The sequence below is a fragment of the Coregonus clupeaformis genome, chromosome 35, assembly GCF_020615455.1.
Source record: "Coregonus clupeaformis isolate EN_2021a chromosome 35, ASM2061545v1, whole genome shotgun sequence".
Taxonomy (NCBI): Eukaryota; Metazoa; Chordata; class Actinopteri; order Salmoniformes; family Salmonidae; genus Coregonus; species Coregonus clupeaformis.
Genome location: NC_059226.1, coordinates 19553668 through 19573432, shown reverse-complemented (window position 1 = coordinate 19573432; position 19765 = coordinate 19553668). Strand labels below are relative to the sequence as shown.

The 19765-nt window shown below is 45.5% G+C and overlaps 1 protein-coding gene across 1 annotated transcript in view; it reads left to right on the top strand.

The window, feature by feature from the left end:
* Positions 1 to 14866, top strand: part of LOC121551146 (contactin-associated protein 1-like) — a 29301-nt gene extending 14435 nt beyond the window's left edge. Inside the window, exons 10-24 of the mRNA XM_041863699.2 lie at positions 324 to 498; positions 2853 to 2959; positions 3147 to 3269; positions 4099 to 4302; positions 6013 to 6169; positions 6270 to 6397; positions 6514 to 6687; positions 7041 to 7259; positions 7482 to 7721; positions 7909 to 8148; positions 12428 to 12555; positions 12746 to 12839; positions 13290 to 13520; positions 13655 to 13699; positions 14650 to 14866. Coding sequence (XP_041719633.1) covers positions 324 to 498; positions 2853 to 2959; positions 3147 to 3269; positions 4099 to 4302; positions 6013 to 6169; positions 6270 to 6397; positions 6514 to 6687; positions 7041 to 7259; positions 7482 to 7721; positions 7909 to 8148; positions 12428 to 12555; positions 12746 to 12839; positions 13290 to 13520; positions 13655 to 13699; positions 14650 to 14852 — 2468 coding nt within the window. The 3' untranslated portion in view covers positions 14853 to 14866. The remainder of the gene's footprint in view (positions 1 to 323; positions 499 to 2852; positions 2960 to 3146; positions 3270 to 4098; positions 4303 to 6012; positions 6170 to 6269; positions 6398 to 6513; positions 6688 to 7040; positions 7260 to 7481; positions 7722 to 7908; positions 8149 to 12427; positions 12556 to 12745; positions 12840 to 13289; positions 13521 to 13654; positions 13700 to 14649) is intronic.
* The last annotated feature ends 4899 nt before the right edge of the window (positions 14867 to 19765 follow it).

Here is a 19765-nt window from a genome sequence, read left to right as displayed (position 1 = left end):
TCAACATACATTACAACAGCAACCACTGGAGGTGAGCTGTTGACCAGACCTGGGGTGCGTCCCAAATGGCACCCAATTCCCTTTACTGTGCACTACTTTTGTTCTTATATTTTTAGTCATTTAGCAGACGCACTTATCCAGAGCAATTAGGGTTACGTGCCTTGCTCAAGGGCACATCGGCACATTTTTCACCTAGTCAGCTCGGGGATTTGAACTAGCGACCATTCCGTTACTGGCCCAACACCATTTTGATGTTCTCACTATCAAAAGAACCGCCCAATAGGAACATATCTTCAGACATCCCTCTGTGCTTTTGTCCTCAGGGTGTCCGAAGACTAACAACACGATCAGGAAGTGTGAGACCAAGCTGAACCACTTCCACGGCTGCATGCAGCAGATCTTTATCGACAACGAGCCGGTGGACATCGACATCATCCTGCAGCGACGCTGGGGACGCTACGCTGAACTGTTGTTGGGCACCTGTGGCATCACTGACAGGTAGGGGGCATCACTGACAGATAGAGAGGAGGGAGGGGGGCATCACAGTCATGTACAAAGGAGGAGGTTGGCAGAGGGGCAGGGGCACAGATTAAGATACTATGGTGAAATGGTTTGTTTGCAACAGGCTAGACAGTAGTAGCACAAGGGCAAAGGTTACATACAGTATCCATGATGAATCCATGGGTAAAGTGATTGGATGCATTCTAAACACTATACTCTGCCTTGTAATATCAGTGGAGTACAGAGATAGTGTTGGAATGTTCCATCCTGATTCCTGATGGACCAATAGGGATGAATCATTCTGAGGATGCCTCTCATCTCAGCCCCCATGGCAGACGGGTGACTTATAACAGTCAGACACCTCCAGGAGATTTACTACCGGTTGATGACAGGGGCTATGCTCAGTTGAATGCACCTGCCTGGACAGGGAGGATTAATTACACCAGAGTAGGATCCATGTTATGGTAACATAGGTATATGATATAACGTTTTTTGATGGTCACGCTTCCACATGTAGCCTCTCTCACTGCCAAATGTTTGCGAGATCAACATTTTGGAAAAATGTCAATGTAAGACCATCACATGTAACACTAAACTTCAGTCCAGTTTTCTACACTCACTCCTCCTTCTCCACTTCTCCCCTCCTTTTAAATTAAATAGATTTGGGAGGAGCGCCATTTTCTCTCCAAAATCATGTGCAAAGACCATTGTGTACAAAACCATTGTGTACTAGTATGTCTTCTTATCACATGCTTATATCAGTAATCTGCTTTATGGATTATGATACCTTCACGGTGCCTTCTCTGTTTCACAAGGGTATCAGCATAACAATGTATGTGGAGCAGTCAACCTTGGTGGTTCGGAGTCTTCCTGGTTTCCTGGTGTTTCAGGGTGTTTTCACACATAGTTGAGCTATAGTTCGAATCAGAGTTCGATTATTTGTTACATTGTATTTTTTTCATTTGGTCCTGTTGGTTTCACATTGCCAAATGTCAAACGAACAAAAATTCCTAACCAAAACAACGTGTCCATGCAAGCAATTTATTTATTGGACAAATATGCTCACGTTAAATCCATCTATGATTATCATCAAGCATCACTTGTGTGCCCCTATCTTCATATTATTTTCGCTTTGGTCTTCCAACAACATGCGGGAGGAAACAGCGCAATAGCCGCTCTAACTATGACACGAATAGCTATAATCAGAATCCTATATCCCTGGTATAGCCCCCGTCTCCCCTAATCTGCATCGATTGCGCTCATAAATCCGCTGATCTAAAGTTATGATGCTGTGTGCATTTCATCAAACGCTCGCAGTCAAACAACCAATAATACTGCGCGACTCTGGTTCTTTTCCTGTGTTTGGTCTGGACTGCGTTTTCACCTGCAGGAACCGCACCACGCTACGAATTGAATCAGACCGAGGCCACCCTTTTTGAGCGAACCACGGTGCATTGTTTAGTGCGCTCCCGAGTGAGGATAGTATTCACACCAGTCCAAACGATCCAAACTAACTTGGTAAACGCAACATAGTTCAATTTGGTGTGAAAGCCCCCTTATGAGTTGTGCAGTATTGTTTGTTGTTTGACTGCGAGCATTTGATGAAATGCACACAGCATCATAACTTGATACAGTATCTCTGAAACATTCTGTAAGTAGGAGCGCATTTATGAGCGCATCCGATGAAGACTAGGGGAGACGGGGGCTATAATGGGATATAGGGGACTGAATATAGGCTATTCACGTCACAGTTAGGTGGCTATTGCGCTGTTTCCTTCCGCATGTTCTCGGAAGACCAAAGCTTAAGTAATATGAAGATTGGGGCACACAAGTGATGCTTGATGATAATCATAGATGGATTTAACGTGAGCATATTTGCCCAATAAACAAATGACTTGCATGCAATGTAACAAATAATTGAACTCTGATTCGAACTATAGCTCAACTATGTGTGACCCTGAGAATCAATCTTGAGGCCCATATGTGTAAATTATATGAAAGCCCTATAAAGTAATTTGTCTGTTGATGCTAAGAGCTGATGGGCTGCAGACAACGCCCACCCCAATCAGAGCGGACCACAGCCCTTATATCTTCCCTCATACAGTAAATAAAGCCTGCTCGAGGACTACAGAAAAATAAGAGAGAGAGTGATAGAGAGATATTGAGTGACCTAATCCTCTCTCAAACCTCTCATGTCCTTTCATACTGTCTCTCACCCCTCAAATAATGTTTTCTTGTTACCATATACAGTGCAAAAAAAGCTTCAGTATACCAAACATTAGGAACACCTTCCTAATATTGAGTTGCCCTGTTTTACTTTTACACACACTCCTGCATGGTATTTTCTCTAGATGTACTCCAAACCCCTGTGAACACGAGGGCAGATGTATCCAGTCCTGGGATGACTTCATATGTCTGTGTGAGAACACAGGCTACAAAGGGGAGGTGTGCCATATGTGTGAGTATTGTCTGAGAGAGCCTACTGTTGTTTGCAAGTATTAATGACAGCATGTTGTCGTAACCACACCAGTGTAACAACCAGTTTGTTGAGGCCTATATACTGCGGTAGTGTGAGACCCATGTCATCATCAAAACTTTGCTGGTGTAGATTAAAACACTACTTCTGCCCCTCTCTTCCCCAACAGCTGTCTACAAAGAGTCTTGTGAGGCCTACAGACTCACTGGTAAATCCTGGTCAGGCAATTACACCATAGACCCTGATCTGAGCGGACCCTTGAAACCATTTGAGGTGTACTGCAAGATGAAATGTGAGTAACTGACTTTTCAAATGTATTTTCTACATTCATAAAATGTACTAGTATACAATTATATTATCTGACCAACATGTGGTCCTCTGTAGCTCAGCTGGTAGAGCACGGCACTTGTAACGCCAAGGTAGTGGGTTTGATCCCCGGGACCACCCATACACAAAAAATTGATGCACGCATGACTGTAAGTCGCTTTGGATAAAAGCGTCTGCTAAATGGCATATTATTATTATTATTATTCCATGGTGCATATCGAACATAATGGTAGTCAGTGCTTACAGTACCTTTTACTCTTCCATAGCACAAGCAGAAATGGGGTGTTATTGAACATATTGAGGCAGATATTAAACAGTGTTCAGGTTGAGGTGAATGTTGACTGTATGTTCCATGAGGAATGAAAAGGAGCAGCAGGGGAGACAGCAGGACCATCTGTTGGATGTTGATCATGTAATAATGAACTCCAACAAGGACAATCAAGAACCAGTTTGGGGCCAGATCAGTAATTGGTTGTGGGGCCAGAGTATTCTCCATCCAATCCTATCCAATTAACCAAAACCTATTCATGTAGGTTCCATGTAAATCCCTTAGATTAGTCAGGGTCTACTGCATTAGAGCTGTCTGTGATAATATCAGATCATTGGACATGGCACAAAAACAGATTCCTCAGTAGTAGATGTGCTTTCTCTCACGTTGTTTCTCTCTAGTTTTCTCTCTCTTTCTCTCTACATCTGTCTGCCTGTCTGTAACTTAATCTCACTTTTTCACCTCACTTACACAATCATACATGTTTACCCTTTAATGTCAACCCCTTCCTTGTCTGTTGACACAGCCGACAAGGCATGGACGTTGGTGATGCATGACCGTATCGACGGCACCAAGGTGACCGGTAGCACGGTGGACCGTCCTTTCATAGGAGACGTCAACTACTGGAACGCCTCCTGGGACGAGGTCACAGCACTGGCCAACACCTCCATGTACTGTGAACAGTGGATCGACTACTCCTGCTACAAGTCACGCATCCTCAAAACGCCCAGTGAGTAGGAGTGGTTAGGGCCTATGGGCAATGGTAGGTATTGAGAGCACCAGAATCTGTACCTATTTGTATACAGTGGGGAGAACAAGTATTTGATACACTGCCGATTTTGCAGGTTTTCCTACTTACAAAGCATGTAGAGGTCTGTAATTTTTTATCATAGGTACACTTCAACTGTGAGAGACGGAATCTAAAAATCCTGAAAATCACATTGTATGATTTTTAAGTAATTAATTTGCATTTTATTGCATGACATAAGTATTTGATACATCAGAAAAGCATAACTTAATATTTGGTACAGAAACCTTTGTCTACAATTACAGAGATCATAAGTTTCCTGTAGGTCTTGACCAGGTTTGCACACACTGCAGCAGGGATTTTGGCCCACTCCTCCATACAGACAGACCTTCTCCAGATCCTTCAGGTTTCGGGGCTGTCGATGGGCAATACGGACTTTCAGCTCCCTCCAAAGATTTTCTATTGGGTTCAGGTCTGGAGACTAGCTAGGCCACTCCAGGACCTTGAGATGCTTCTTACGGAGCCACTCCTTAGTTGCCCTGGCTGTGTGTTTTGGGTCGTTGTCATGCTGGAAGACCCAGCCACGACCCATCTTCAATGCTCTTACTGAGGGAAGGAGGTTGTTGGCCAAGATCTCGCGATACATGGCCCTATCCATCCTCCCCTCAATACGGAGCAGTCGTCCTGTCCCCTTTGCAGAAAAGCATCCCTAAAGAATGATGTTTCCACCTCCATACTTCACGGTTGGGATGGTGTTCTTGGGGTTGTACTCATCCTTCTTCTTCCTCCAAACACGGCGAGTGGAGTTTAGACCAAAAAGCTCTGGATCATCCAGATGGTCATTGGCAAACTTCAGACGGGCCTGGACATGCGCTGGCTTGAGCAGGGGGACCTTGCGTGCGCTGCAGGATTTTAATCCATGACGGCGTAGTGTGTTACTAATGGTTTTCTTTGAGACTGTGGTCCCAGCTCTCTTCAGGTCATTGACCAGGTCCTGCCGTGTAGTTCTGGGCTGATCCTTCACCTTCCTCATGATCATTGATGCCCCACAAGGTGAGATCTTGCATGGAGCCCCAGACCGAGGGTGATTGACCGTCATCTTGAACTTCTTCCATTTTCTAATAATTGCGCCAACAGTTGTTGCCTTCTCACCAAGCTCCTTGCCTATTGTCCTGTAGCCCATCCCAGCCTTGTGCAGGTCTACAATTTTATCCCTGATGTCCTTACACAGCTCTCTGGTCTTGGCCATTGTGGAGAGGTTGGAGTCTGTTTGATTGAGTGTGTGGACAGGTGTCTTTTATACAGGTAACGAGTTCAAACAGGTGCAGTTAATACAGGTAATGAGTGGAGAACAGGAGGGCTTCTTAAAGAAAAACTAACAGGTCTGTGAGAGCCGGAATTCTTGCTGGTTGGTATGTGATCAAATACTTATGTCATGCAATAAAATGCAAATTAATTACTTAAAAATCATACAATGTGATTTTCTGGATTACCTATGATAAAAATTACAGACCTGTACATGCTTTGTAAGTAGGAAAACCTGCAAAATCTGCAGTGTATCAAATACTTGTTCTCCCCCACTGTATATATATATATATATATATATATATATATATATATATATGTAACAGAACATTTCAATGATTAAATCATAATAATCATATTCCTTTGCTCTATTGTCATGTCATTCAGATGGGAGACCGTACAGTTTCTGGATTGGTCGAAATAACGAGAGTCACGAGTACTGGGGCGGGGCTTTCCCTGAGAGTGGGAAGTGTGGCTGTGCTATAAACCAGACCTGCACTGACGCCAGGTTTCACTGTAACTGTGACGCTGACTACCGCCAATGGTGAGAGAGAAAGGATTTGAAAGACTCTTTTCTATAACTTTTAGAAAAGTGTTTCCATAGATTGATATACATTACTGTACAAATGGAACCTGTTGTGCAGGTACTCGGACAAGGGCTATCTGATGTGGAAGGACCACCTCCCAGTGAGGAAGGTGGTGGTGGGGGACACCAACAGGACCGGGTCAGAGGCCCACTTCAGTCTCGGGCCCCTACGTTGCCACGGCGACAGTGAGTTGAAGAACTACATTACCCAGATGGATTGATGAAGTGAAATATAATTTGTCAAATGATTGTTTATCATGGTTCTGGTTTGGCCTCATCTCATGGCCTCTTTGTCCTCACAGGGAGCATCTGGAACACCATATCGTTCACCAAGCCCACTTACATCGAGTTCCCCACCTTCAGGCCAGGCAGCACCGTTGACATCTCCTTTCACTTTAAAACCTACCGCCCCCACGGAGTCTTCCTGGAGAACTCAGACGACTGGCTCCGTAACTTCATACGCATTGAGCTCAACAGTAAATTACCACAGATTACCTAGTGTGAATCATAAGAAATTACTAATTAAATAAAGTATAGGCATTTTATATATTTAGCAGACGCTTTTATCCAAAGCGACTTACATTAATGCGTGTATACATTTTACATATGGGTGGCCCCAGTGGGAATCAAACCCACAACGTTTGGCGTGGTAAGCGCCATGCTCTACCGACTGATCCACATAGGACATAGGCATGAAACATAATTTCCAAATTACAATTTTCTAAATGTTTTGTTTCAATGAACAAATTATCAATATTTTCCAGTATTTATTTTCCTTTATATATTTTCTCCCTCATTCTGTTTTGTCCCTTCTTCATCCTTCTCCCAGCCACCCAGAACCTCGTCTTCATATTCATGGTGGGAGACGGCATCCTCAATGTGACGCTACGGTCACCGGTGCCTCTAAACGACAATGAGTGGCACTTTGTCCAGGCAGAGCTCAACGTGAAGTTGGCCAGGATCAAGGTGGACTACCAGCCATGGGCTGTGAGACGCTTCCCTGGCCAGACCTTTGTCACCATGAAGTTCACCCACCCTCTCCTCGTGGGTACGTCACCTGGCTGTTGGGGCTGGGGCTGGTGAGGAAGGGGTGGTGGTCGACAAGGATTTTTGGACTACTCCTATTGGTTGATGTAGTCCACTCCTATGAGTTTCACCAGCATATGTTTTTTTTTGTTATTCTTAAAACAATCAGTTATTTATTCTTCTTAATAAAAAATGCTAAACTTTGCAATGTGATGATTAACTGATAGTGTTCCAATGCATCCAGGCGCAGCCAATCGCACACTGTGGCCGTTCCTGGGCTGTCTCCGAGGGTTACGAATGAACGGTATAACTCTTGACTTGGAAGGGAAAGCGAATGAAGAACAGGGTATACGGCGGAACTGTACGGGCCAGTGTCTGAACGCGACCATACCGTGTCGAAACGCTGCCCAGTGTATCGAGGGCTACGCAGCCTACACCTGTGATTGCGGCAACACTGCCTTCGACGGATTCTACTGCCACAAAGGTGAGCTCTACACAGGTTGGGTTACCTCAGTTTTGCATGGAGCCCCAGAATCACTAAGACTGCCCTAAGCATGGTGGGTTACACTAACAAAAACCTAGATTTGTTTTGACAGTGTTGGCGATAACCACAAAGTTTCATAATAGAAATAGGCATTTAGCTCAACTTTGTCCTGTTTGTCCCCCCTTAGACATTGGGGCCTACTTTGAGATAGGTTCGTGGTTGCGCTACAACATCAGAAAGAAGCCTACAACCAATGAGGAGTGGTGGGCTAACTGGCTGGATCCCCACTACCACAACTTCAGCCTGGGCTACAACGACACCAGTGATGAGATAGAGTTCAGCTTCAGTACCTTCCAGACCCCGGCTGTACTACTCTACATCAGCTCATTTGTCCAGGACTACATGGCTGTCATCCTGAAGAAAGACGGTAGGAACGCTAGGCAGGGAGGAGCGCTGTAACAATATGGGTTATTATGGTTAAGATTCAAGGCAGAGAATGTTCGGATTGAACTGGCTTTTGAATGAAGATTTTACTGTAACTGATTGAAGTTGGATTACTGTATGTTCCACAGGAGGCTGCTTAGGGGAGGATGGCTCATAATAATGGCTGGAACGTAGCAAATGGAATGGCATCAAACACATGGAAACCATGTGTTTGATGTATTTGATACCATTCCACTGATTCCGCTCCAGCCATTACCACGAGCCCATCCTCCCCAATTAAGATGCCACCAACCTCCTGTGGTATGTTCTTTAGTCATCCCATTTATTTACATTTACATTACATTTTAGTCATTTAGCAGACGCTCTTATCCAGAGCGACTTACAGGAGCAATTAGGGTTAAGTGCCTTGCTCAAGGGCACATTAACGTCATTTAGCAGACGCTCTTAGCCAGAGCGACTCACAAATTGGTGCGTTCACCCTATAGCCAGTGGGATAACCACTTTACAATTTGGGGGGGTAGAAGGATTACTTTATCCTATCCCAGGTATTCCTTAAAGAGGTGGGGTTTCAAATGTCTCCGGAAGGTGGTGAGTGACTCCGCTGTCCTGGCGTCGTGAGGGAGCTTGTTCCACCATTGGGGTGCCAGAGCAGCGAACAGTTTTGACTGGGCTGAGCGGGAACTATGCTTCCGCAGAGGAAGGGGAGCCAGCAGGCCAGAGGTGGATGAACGCAATGCCCTCGTTTGGGTGTAGGGACTGATCAGAGCCTGAAGGTACAGAGGTGCCGTTCCCCTCACTGCTCCATAGGCAAGCACCATGGTCTTGTAGCGGATGCGAGCTTCAACTGGAAGCCAGTGGAGTGTGCGGAGGAGGGGGGTGACGTGAGAGAACTTGGGAAGGTTGAACACCAGACGGGAAGCGGCATTCTGGATGAGTTGTAGGGGTTTAATGGCACAGGCAGGGAGGCCAGCCAACAGCGAGTTGCAGTAGTCCAGCCGGGAGATGACAAGTGCCTGGATTAGGACCTGTGCCGCTTCCTGTGTAAGGCAGGGTCGTACTCTCCGAATGTTGTAGAGCATGAACCTGCAGGAGCGGGTCACCGCCTTGATGTTGGCGGAGAACGACAGGGTGTTGTCCAGGGTCACGCCTAGGCTCTTCGCACTCTGGGAGGAGGACACAGCGGAGTTGTCAACCGTGATGGCGAGATCATGGAACGGGCAGTCCTTCCCCGGGAGGAAGAGCAGCTCCGTCTTGCCAGGGTTCAGCTTGAGGTGGTGATCCGTCATCCATACTGATATGTCTGCCAGACATGCAGAGATGCGATTCGCCACCTGGTTATCAGAAGGGGAAAGGAGAAGATTAGTTGTGTATCGTCAGCGTAGCAATGATAGGAAAGGCCATGTGAGGATATGACAGAGCCAAGTGACTTGGTGTATAGGGAGAAAAGGAGAGGGCCTAGAACTGAGCCCTGGGGGACACCAGTGGTGAGAGCACGTGGTGCGGAGACAGCTTCTCGCCACGCCACTTGGTAGGAGCGACCGGTCAGGTAGGACGCAATCTAGGAGTGAGCCGCGCCGGAGATGCCCAGCTCGGAGAGGGTGGAGAGGAGGATCTGATGGTTCACAGTATCAAAGGCAGCAGACAGGTCTAGAAGGACAAGAGCAGAGGAGAGAGAGTTAGCTTTAGCAGTGCGGAGAGTCTCCGTGACACAGAGAAGAGCAGTCTCAGTTGAATGACCAGTCCTGAAACCTGATTGGTTTGGATCAAGAAGGTCATTCTGAGAGAGATAGCAAGAGAGTTGGCTAAAGACGGCACGCTCAATAGTTTTGGAAAGAAAAGAAAGAAGGGATACTGGTCTGTAGTTGTTGACATCAGTGGGGTCGAGTGTTGGTTTTTTGAGAAGGGGAGCAACTCTCGCTCTCTTGAAGACGGAAGGGACATGGCCAGCGGTCAAGGATGAGTTGATCAGCGAGGTGAGGTAGGGGAGAAGGTCACCGGAGATGGTCTGGAGAAGGGAGGAGGGGATGGGGTCAAGCGGGCAGGTTGTTGGGCGGCCTGCAGTCACAAGTCGCAGGATTTTATCTGGAGAGAGAGGGGAGAAAGAAGTCAAAGCATAGGGTAGGGCAGTGTGAGCAGGACCAGCAGTGTCATTAGACTTAACAAACGAGGATCGGATGTCGTCAACCTTCTTTTCAAAGTGGTTGACGAAGTCATCCACAGAGAGAGAGAGGGGGGGAGGATTCAGGAGGGAGGAAAATGTGGCAAAGAGCTTCCTAGGGTTAGAGGCAGATGCTTGGAATTTAGAGTGGTAGAAGGTGGCCTTAGCAGCAGAAACAGATGAAGAAAATGTAGAGAGGAGGGAGTGAAAAGATGCCAGGTCGGCAGGGAGTTTAGTTTTCTTCCATTTCCGCTCCGCTGCCCGGAGCTCTGTTCTGTGAGCTCGCAATGAGTCATCAAGCCACGGAGCTGGAGGGGGAGGACCGAGCCGGCCGGGAGGATAGGGGACACAGAGAGTCAAAGGATGCAGAAAGGGAGGAGAGGAGGGTTGAGGAGGCAGAATCAGGAGATTGGAGGGAGAAGGATTGAGCAGAGGGAAGAGATGATAGGATGGAAGAGGAGAGAGTAGTGGGAGAGAGAGAGCGAAGGTTGCGGCGGCGCATTACCATCTGTGTAGGGGTAGAGTGAGTAGTGTGGGAGGAGAGCGAGAGAGAAAAGGAAACAAAGTAGTGGTCGGAGACATGGAGGGGAGTTGCAGTGAGATTAGTAGAGGAGCAGCATCTAGTGAAGATGAGGTCAAGCGTATTGCCTGCCTTGTGAGTAGGGGGACGGTGAGAGGGTGAGGTCAAAAGAGGAGAGGAGTGGAAAGAAGGAGGCAGAGAGAAATGAGTCAAATGTGGACATAGGGAGGTTGAAATCCCCCAAAACTGTGAGGGGTGAGCCATCCTCAGGGAAGGAACTTATCAAGGCGTCAAGCTCATTGATGAACTCTCCAAGGGAACCTGGAGGGCGATAGATGACAAGGATATTAAGCTTAAATGGGCTAGTGACTGTGACAGCATGGAATTCAAATGAGGAGATAGACAGATGGGTTAGGGGGAAAAATTGAGAATGTCCACTTGGGAGAGATGAGGATTCCTGTACCACCACCCCTCTGACCAGATGCTCTCGGGGTATGCGAGAACACATGGTCAGACGAGGAGAGAGCAGTAGGAGTAGCAGTGTTTTCAGTGGTGATCCATGTTTCCGTCAGCGCCAGGAAGTCGAGGGACTGGAGGTTGGCATAGGCTGGGATGAAGTCAGCTTTGTTGGCAGCAGAACGGCAGTTCCAGAGGCTGCCTGCGACCTGGAACTCCAGGTGTGGGGTGCGTGCAGGGACCACCAGGTTAGAGAGGCAGCAGCCACGCGGTGTGGTGCGTTTGTGTAGCCTGTGCAGAGAGGAGAGAACAGGGATAGGCAGAGGCATAGTTGACAGGCTGTAGCAAATGGCTACAAAAATGCAGAGGAGATCGGAATGAAATGAGCTAAGCATCTGGGAGAGGAGAGAGCAGGGCCTCCCTCACCAAAAACTTCTACCTCAGAAACTAAAATTGTTTCACTGAACCACCCGAACAAAAACTCTCCCAACTTCCACCTTTAGAAATCAGAATTGTTGTGAACCACAGCGGTTCAATGTTTAAAGGAATAGACTCAACCCACTTTATTCAGCTAGCTAACTATGACACCATAGCTAACTAGCAAGCTAGCATCCAATAACAATAACACACCGTTTAGCACCAACACTTGGTCACAACAAACCACCAATAGTGTGATAACACACTAAACAGATCATTCGTGTCTGTGTCAAGTTCCTTTCATGACGCAGCAATGATTAAACGTTGGCTAGCTAGGACAAGTATATTGTATTTAGCTACTACAGTACAGTTAGCTGGTCGTGTTGGGTAGCTAGCAATGGCCACTGTGTTGACTTTGTTTGAAGAACGGCTAGCTAGCTAGCTTCGTGCTACCCCCGGCACACAATGGCTACTGTGTTGACTCTGACTCTGTTCGAAAAAACAGCTAGTTAGCTCGCTTCGTGCTACAGCCGGCACGGCCGAAGACACTATTTGAGTAGAAACACAAAGCACAAAGCAAGATAGGACTTGGACAAAAGTACATCACTGTACTTTACAAGCCATAATGCTCACAATAGTTAATGGAAATATAATGTTATAATGCCTTACATTATGAACTGTGGAGTGTATTGTTGCACCATCCCTCCACAGGAACCTTAGACATGAGGTATAGGTTGGGGTTGATTACCCACAAGTACCAGCTGTCCTTCAGGAACCTGGCAGATGGATACCCCCACTATGTCAACATAACCAGACACAACAGGACCATCAGGACACAGGTACGCTGATGCTCCACCTGAATGTCTACACCTGTTAACACTACCTACCTCCTTCACCACAGTTTAAAAGTAAATCACATCACGTTTTGTATGTTGTGTATTTTCAGTCTTTCATTGATTTGTTCCTGTTGACATGTTTATGGTTGTGTGTGAATATCAATGTGTTTGTGTTGATGTGTGTAACTCCTAGGTGGACTACATGGAGCCGATAGTGGAGAAGATCACCCTAGTGGAGGATGGCAGGTTTGACTCACCCAAGAACATCTTCCTGGGGAGAGTGATGGGTAAGATTCAATTTCACCCCCCAGCTGAAACATTTCTGCTTTCATCTTGAGAATTGATTTGGTCACACTTTATTTGGATTGTCCGGATAATCCATCTGTAGGTGCTCTACAGATGGTCATACTATCAACAAACTATCTGTTGATAAGCAACTGCTTGCTAAGGTTATGGTTACGGTTAGGGTTAGAATAATGGTTAGGGTAAGAGTTAGGGTTAGGGTTAAGTTTAGGGATAGGATAAGGGTTAAGGTTAGGGTTAGAACTAGGATTAGTAGATCGTTGAAATGTTACTGATAGTCTGTAGAGCATCTACAGATGAACTATCCATATAAAGTGTTACCCATGGGAGTAAGGCATCAGTTGTCCCACTGTAAGTTTGGGAATTAGTTTGGGAATTAGTTGAGCTGGATGTGCACATTGTAACTCCTCTGTCCCTCTCTCTAACCCCCTCAGAGGTGGGTGAAATTGACTATGAGATCCAGAGGCATAACAGTCCTGGTCTGGTGGGCTGTATATCTGGGGTGAGGTACAACATCTACGCCCCTCTCAAGACCCTCTTCCGGCCCAACGAGACGGAACCGCCGGTCACCGTGCATGGCTTCGTCTCCGAGTCTAACTGTGGGGCCTTCCGTCCTGTCCATGGATATGTCCCCTGGGAGGCGGACCCCTGGTTCACTTCTATAGGTGAGACTACATATCCCAGAAGCCATCAGTAGATCTACTTTACATGGGACTACATATCCCATCAGCAATCATGACCCAGTGATGATAGTATAAGTTCACCATAATAACATAATTTATGTAATTTTTCATTTCAGAATACATCTATATCCATGATGACCTAGGCCTGTTTTGGTTGACAGGTAAGTCTTTACTGCTTACGATTCACAATAATGTGAATAATTATACTTTGATGATTTTTGTGAAATCTATTAGTGTAAGTGTTCATCCACCGTCTGCCATCTGTGAGTCCTGACCTTAGTTTACCTCAAGATTCAGATGAAGCCTCCTCTCACTCTCTCCCTATCGCTCTCTTTCTCTTTTGCTCACTCTCTCGTTCCCCTACTGACACAGATGGAGAAAAATTATAATTTTTATTTTCCTAAAATCCCCTAATCCTAAAATCTGAGGCCATCAGATTCCAAAATAGGCTTTACGCCCTCCTTCCCCAAGCCTCACGCTAGAAGCAAAAAATATGACGTCTACCAGAACAAATGCTGGAATGTAAGAAGGATATTTTCTTGTGTCTGTTGAATATGAGAGGCGAAGGAAGACCAGAAATAGAAAGCAGCTCAGAGTCTGTAGTCTGTACTCTATCCCTGTCTGAGACCCTCACCGGATCAACTATATTTAGAGCTGCCCTCCCTCCACTATTCATCACAGATATATGCTTCAGCTTAATGTACTGGATAAATCTGATGTACAGAGGTGTTATGGTAGCGCAGAACATCTGAGTTTGATTTCTGATGTCTGGGCCGGTCCTGCTGTCCCCTTGCCGACCTCCTCCGGTTATTGGACATCATTTGAGATGGATGGCTCCCTCATAACAATATGTGGCTGTATAAGAAATGATACCTCTTGTCTCTAAAGTGAAGTTAAGTGAGCAGTTATCTTTTTGGCAGAGAACCAACTGAGTCATAATGATATTGATTGAAAGGGATATTTGTGTCATCCATCAAGACACAGGTATGTCTTTTCACGGTAACAATTCCTATGTGAGTCATAGAACCCTACTGTGATGAACAATGGATTTTCTGCTGTTTGCTAAATACCGTTTTTTAACCACATCTTGACTGTGTGTTTCTCCCTCTAGTTGTTGTCATCGCGGCCGTGATATTGCTGTTCATAGGTCTGTACAGCATCTACATCTATCTGTACCGGTACAAGGGCAGCTACCACACCAACGAGCCCAAGAACTTCCTGGAGTCCCCTGGAGGCAGCAGCTCCAGACCCCTGACAGGGACCCTGGAGAAGAAGCGACTTCCAGAGATAGAGGAAGACTTTCGGAGTGACTAGCCTCAGGCTGGGGAACGGTGGGAGGGAGGAGGGGGGGTGGGAGGGGTTGAAGTGGGGAGGTTTTGGGGCTTACAACAACCACAATACCTGTTTATGTTTTATAATTCCTTCAACTTGTCTTTTTTATTTCCTTTTCGGTTTTGTTTTCCTTTCCCTTGGTATGTGTGATCTTAAGTCTGGTGCTCGACATAGTGTTGTTTTTCTGATGTGTTCATAGTTTTGCAGGGTTTGAAGTTAAAATCAAGTCCATATTGCGTGAGTGACGACCGACTACGTCTCACACTGTATTGAAGGGTTGACCAACTGAAGTGCCTCGACAGAGCAAAACGAGATCAGAAATAACCCCATGAGTTCATTCAGGATTTGAGACTTAAACTGATGGAATTATGTTTCAGGTCACGTTGAATTGTGACATTTTTACATCTTAATATCCTCACATGCAGTAACACGTATTCAGCAGCCTCTTTTGGTTTTTAGGTCTGTTAATTGAGATCACTTGATAGATCAATGCCATCTACTGTGTAACTCCTTCCGACAATCCACTCTTGCAGCCATTTTGATAAAGACATCCAAACTATCCCACTCATCCCATGCTTTGACTAGTGAGCCAGGATACACCACAGAGAGATGCTGCAATGGTGCAGCAACAACAACAGCAACAACAACAACCACAAGCACAATCTGGCATCTGCAAACAGTCTTTCCTGCTTAACACCAATTGAAGAAACTATAAAAAGCATGGAGCTCTAAGCTTTGAAATGACATATCTAAAGAATAATGGAAGGTATATAAGCATATATTTGTTGTATTGCAGCCTATGAAATTGCATACCTATACAAAAGAGGAACATGTATCAATGGTTAGTTTCATTAGATAGCAGCTTTGCCAATTACAGTATGCTCTGCAATTCCTAACCGATTCCCAACCAATCAATTAAGCAGTCAAGTACGATCAACAAAGCATACTGAATACATGTGACATTTGGCTTGGATAATAAAACGATCACCATATTCTTGTTCAGAATCCTCAGAGTAGCATATGAAATGGGTGGGTAGTGCTAAGAAGCCATGGTAGTTAGACTTTTCCCGAAGGTAGTGCTATCATGTTATTGTGAGACTGACTGTTGGTGCACTGCAGAAAAGGGAATGGAAATGGAGATGTTGAACCTAACCAGGGACAAGACTCCTTATTGCTATTAATCCTCATTCCAAGCATCATTTTCTGTTTGACTTCCAGTAGCTAGTGAACATGCAGCTGAAATCTGGGTGCTATTTCAGATTCAGAGGCCCCCGGTGTGGAGGGGCCCCTACCAACAGCAGCCCTATCGACCAGCCTGGTCAGGAATCATTACAAATGTCCTTCAGGAAAATAGCTGCTCCGCATGAACATCCGGACATGCAAACACACACTCACACACACACTGGCATATTGTATAGAGGACACAACAATGTCAATGCCAGTCTTGTACTTCTTCTCACCACACTAGACTATTTTTGCATCTGACTGCTCTGTAGGACAGTACTGTGCTGTGCCGCTCCCGCTGCTGTTGCTTCTTACCCACTGGGCACACACTGGTTGAATCAACGTTGTTTCCACATTATTTCAATGAAATGACGTTGAACCAATGTGGAATAGACGTTGAATTGACATCTGTGCCCAGTGGGTAGGTGCTTCTTATGGAGATGGTTGTAGAAACTTTTTCTTTAGGTCCAATGATATTTCCCTGTCTGGAAAGTCATGATTTCAGGTTAGACGGTGGGTGAGGTTATGGTCAGGGAAGATGTTCCCAGTAGGTGAAACGTCATTGGACCCCATGTAATGTGTGGTGTGGTAACCAATGCTTAGGTCTCTGACATCATCACCCAGCGCCCTTTGAAGCTAAAGCAGTCATACATCATTGGAAAAAAATAGAAAACAAGAGCATTTTGAAAATCATAAGCTATGCATATATAGAGCATGATGATCGCACCTTGCAATGAAATGCAATAAAATCAGCCGCTTCCAGCGCAGATCACCTAAATATGTTTTTTATGTCTGTTCCGTTCGCAGCAACTTGCAGCAGTTAGGATCCTAGACGTAATATGTATACGTGAATATATGAATAAGATGTTTATCGACTTTATATTTCCTATGGTTTGTATGAAACAGTTTAAAATGAGTGGAGGCTGAGAGTTTTGAATGTAAATCCTAATCATGACCCTGTAATATGGACAGGCTCTGCTGATCTCTGAATGTGCACTGTATGGTATGTACACTCATTACACAGAAACCTATTCAGCATAGCTTTCTCACATGTTCAGGATGTGGAAAATACAGTACCCTCCCGATTTTTAGAACATTATTAGAACGTATTTCAACATCTTTGGTTTAGCCTGTTAAAGAGGACAACCCCTTAAGACTAGATGGTAAAAAGCATTACAATTACAATCAATTATAAGATAGAATTGGCAATGCCTGACTTTTTCCTAAGCCATATTTGTAAGAATGTACCATTTTAAATAGTATGAATGTTAGCATCGGGTAATTAGAGTAGTAAAATGTTCCACCTCTGGAGAAATAGAAATTATGTGTTTTTGTACAGAGATGGACAATCACACTTACAGAGTTCATATTAGACCAGTCAACAACCTGGGTCAAATGTGCTTTGAAGCCTTTTAGGGAAATAGTCGACTTATTGATATATTATGTAAATGTAAACGCTGCAATGCATTTATTCTAAATGGACTACAGTACATGTGCATCCTGCCTAGCATCACTGCGATGCTGCACCTGAGTTAGTCCATCCATGCGTGGTCCCTGGAGTGTGTGTGATTGAATGTACAGTAGATGTGTTGGTTTGTGTGTTCACAGTTCTGCTTGTCACCTAACCCTCCCTACTGATGTTGACTTGAGAGTCTGATGAGGACCGTCTCTGCACTGATGATGTGAATGATCCAACTCACTTGTTGTCGTCCACCAATAGCAGAACATTGAGCAGATAGTGATTGGGTGCTGTCCAGACAGGCTCCTCCCTACTCGGATGTTGCTCTACAGCTTTTGATAATCAGTGACTACACCGTAAGACTTGAAAAGAACAGGAAGGCCAGCACATTGTTTATGCTCCCAATTCACCGCTTTATTGACAACGTCAAGGATGTGTGTATGACCACAAACTTTACTACACTGTATGACACCATCAGCTCTTTAGATCTGTGCTGATTGGCAGTCTATAGCAAGTTCACTACCTTACACGCTTAGAAAAAGGGGTTCCAAAAGGGTTCTTCAGCTGTCCCCATATGAGAACCCTTTTGGGTTCCTACATGGAACCCAAAAGGGTTTTTACCTAGAACCAAAATGAATCTACCTGCAACCAAAAAGGGTTCTTCAAAGGGTTCTCCTATGGGAACAGCCGAAGACCCCTTTAAGGTTCTAGATAGCACCTTTTTTTCTAAGAGTGTAGGATCAACTTGGCCATCCCTATATGGTGACAGCCAGGGTGAGCATCTAAGGTTTTCTGTGTAAAGGACTCACTTTTAATAAGGGTTTGAGGGAGTGAGCACAAGGGTGAAAGAAGACAAGAGGATTCTGTCAATCCTACAAGCAGTGTCATCATATGACAGACTAGTGTTGTTCCCCACAGTGGAGGGGTGGCCTACAGACAGAGCTAGGGCCAGGCGAGAGGGAGGAGCAGGCAGGGTAGTCTAAGAGGGTCAGACCCCTCTGTGGGTCACTACCCTATACAACCTGGCAAAAGGAGGCACCAGGCAGTTAGTGACTGTATAACCTAACGTAGCAGGCGTAAAAGAAACGCCTGAGTGGGGTCACAACATCCGGTTTTCAGGGGAAAAGGAAGCTAGGTTGAAGATACTGTATCCCTGAAAACCGTATGTTTCATGTTTCATAAACCCTGCTGAAGGTGGTGACTGACTGCAGGACTTTGTGTTTGTGACCACACTGAAATAATGGAATTTTATCTCTCCCTCTCTGTTATGTTGGTTTTGTTTTGTAATAATTTCACTGTAAATGACCATAACTATGTTAATCAAAGCAAAACCAAACTGACACTTCAATAAAGACGCTTGAAGGAAATTATAATGGTGGTTTCCCTTGACCTGTTAACAAAGGCACAATGTGTCTGTGTGGTGTACAGTCTTAATAAATCCATGTTGGTATAGAGAACAATTGTAACACCTCAGATGACACCAGTGGGTAAATTAAGTTGGAGTTACCTGAAGCCAAGCTCCAGCACCTTACGGGTGCAAAGAGTAAAGTACAATAAACCATGGTTAGTGTTAGGGTTGAGGCTAGCGTTAGTGTTGAACCAGGATGTGGACAAGAAGCTAGGGTTAGGGCTAGGGTTGAGGCTAGGGTTAGTGTTTAACTGGGATGTGGTCATGAAGCTAGGGTTAGGGTTGTGGTTGAGGCTAAAGTTAGGGTTGTGGGCCTCCCGAGTGGCGCAGCGGTCTAAGGCACTGCATCGCAGTGCTAGAGGCGTCACTACAGACCCGGGTTCATTCCAGGGCTGTGTCACAACCGGCTGTGATCGGGAGTCCCATAGGGCGGCGCACAATTGGTCCAGCGTCGTCCGGGTTAGGGGAGGGTTTGTTCCAGGGGGGCCTTACTTGGCTCATCGCGCTCTAGCGACTCCTTGTGGCGGGCCGGTTAAGCGGGAGGGTGTTAAGAAGCGCGGTTTGGCAGACGCATGACTCGACCTTCGCCTCCTGAGCCCGTTGGGAATCTGCAGTGATGAGACAAGATTGAAAAAAGGGGTAAAACAACACCCCCCAAAAAAAAGGGTTGTGGTTGAGGCTAGGGTATGTTCAACCCTGACTCATCCTAACCCCCCACCCCCCAAATAGCACTTCCACATTCCATATTTAAACCAGAATTATATCTGACTGACAATGGTGTTCAAGACAAGATGCATATTGTAA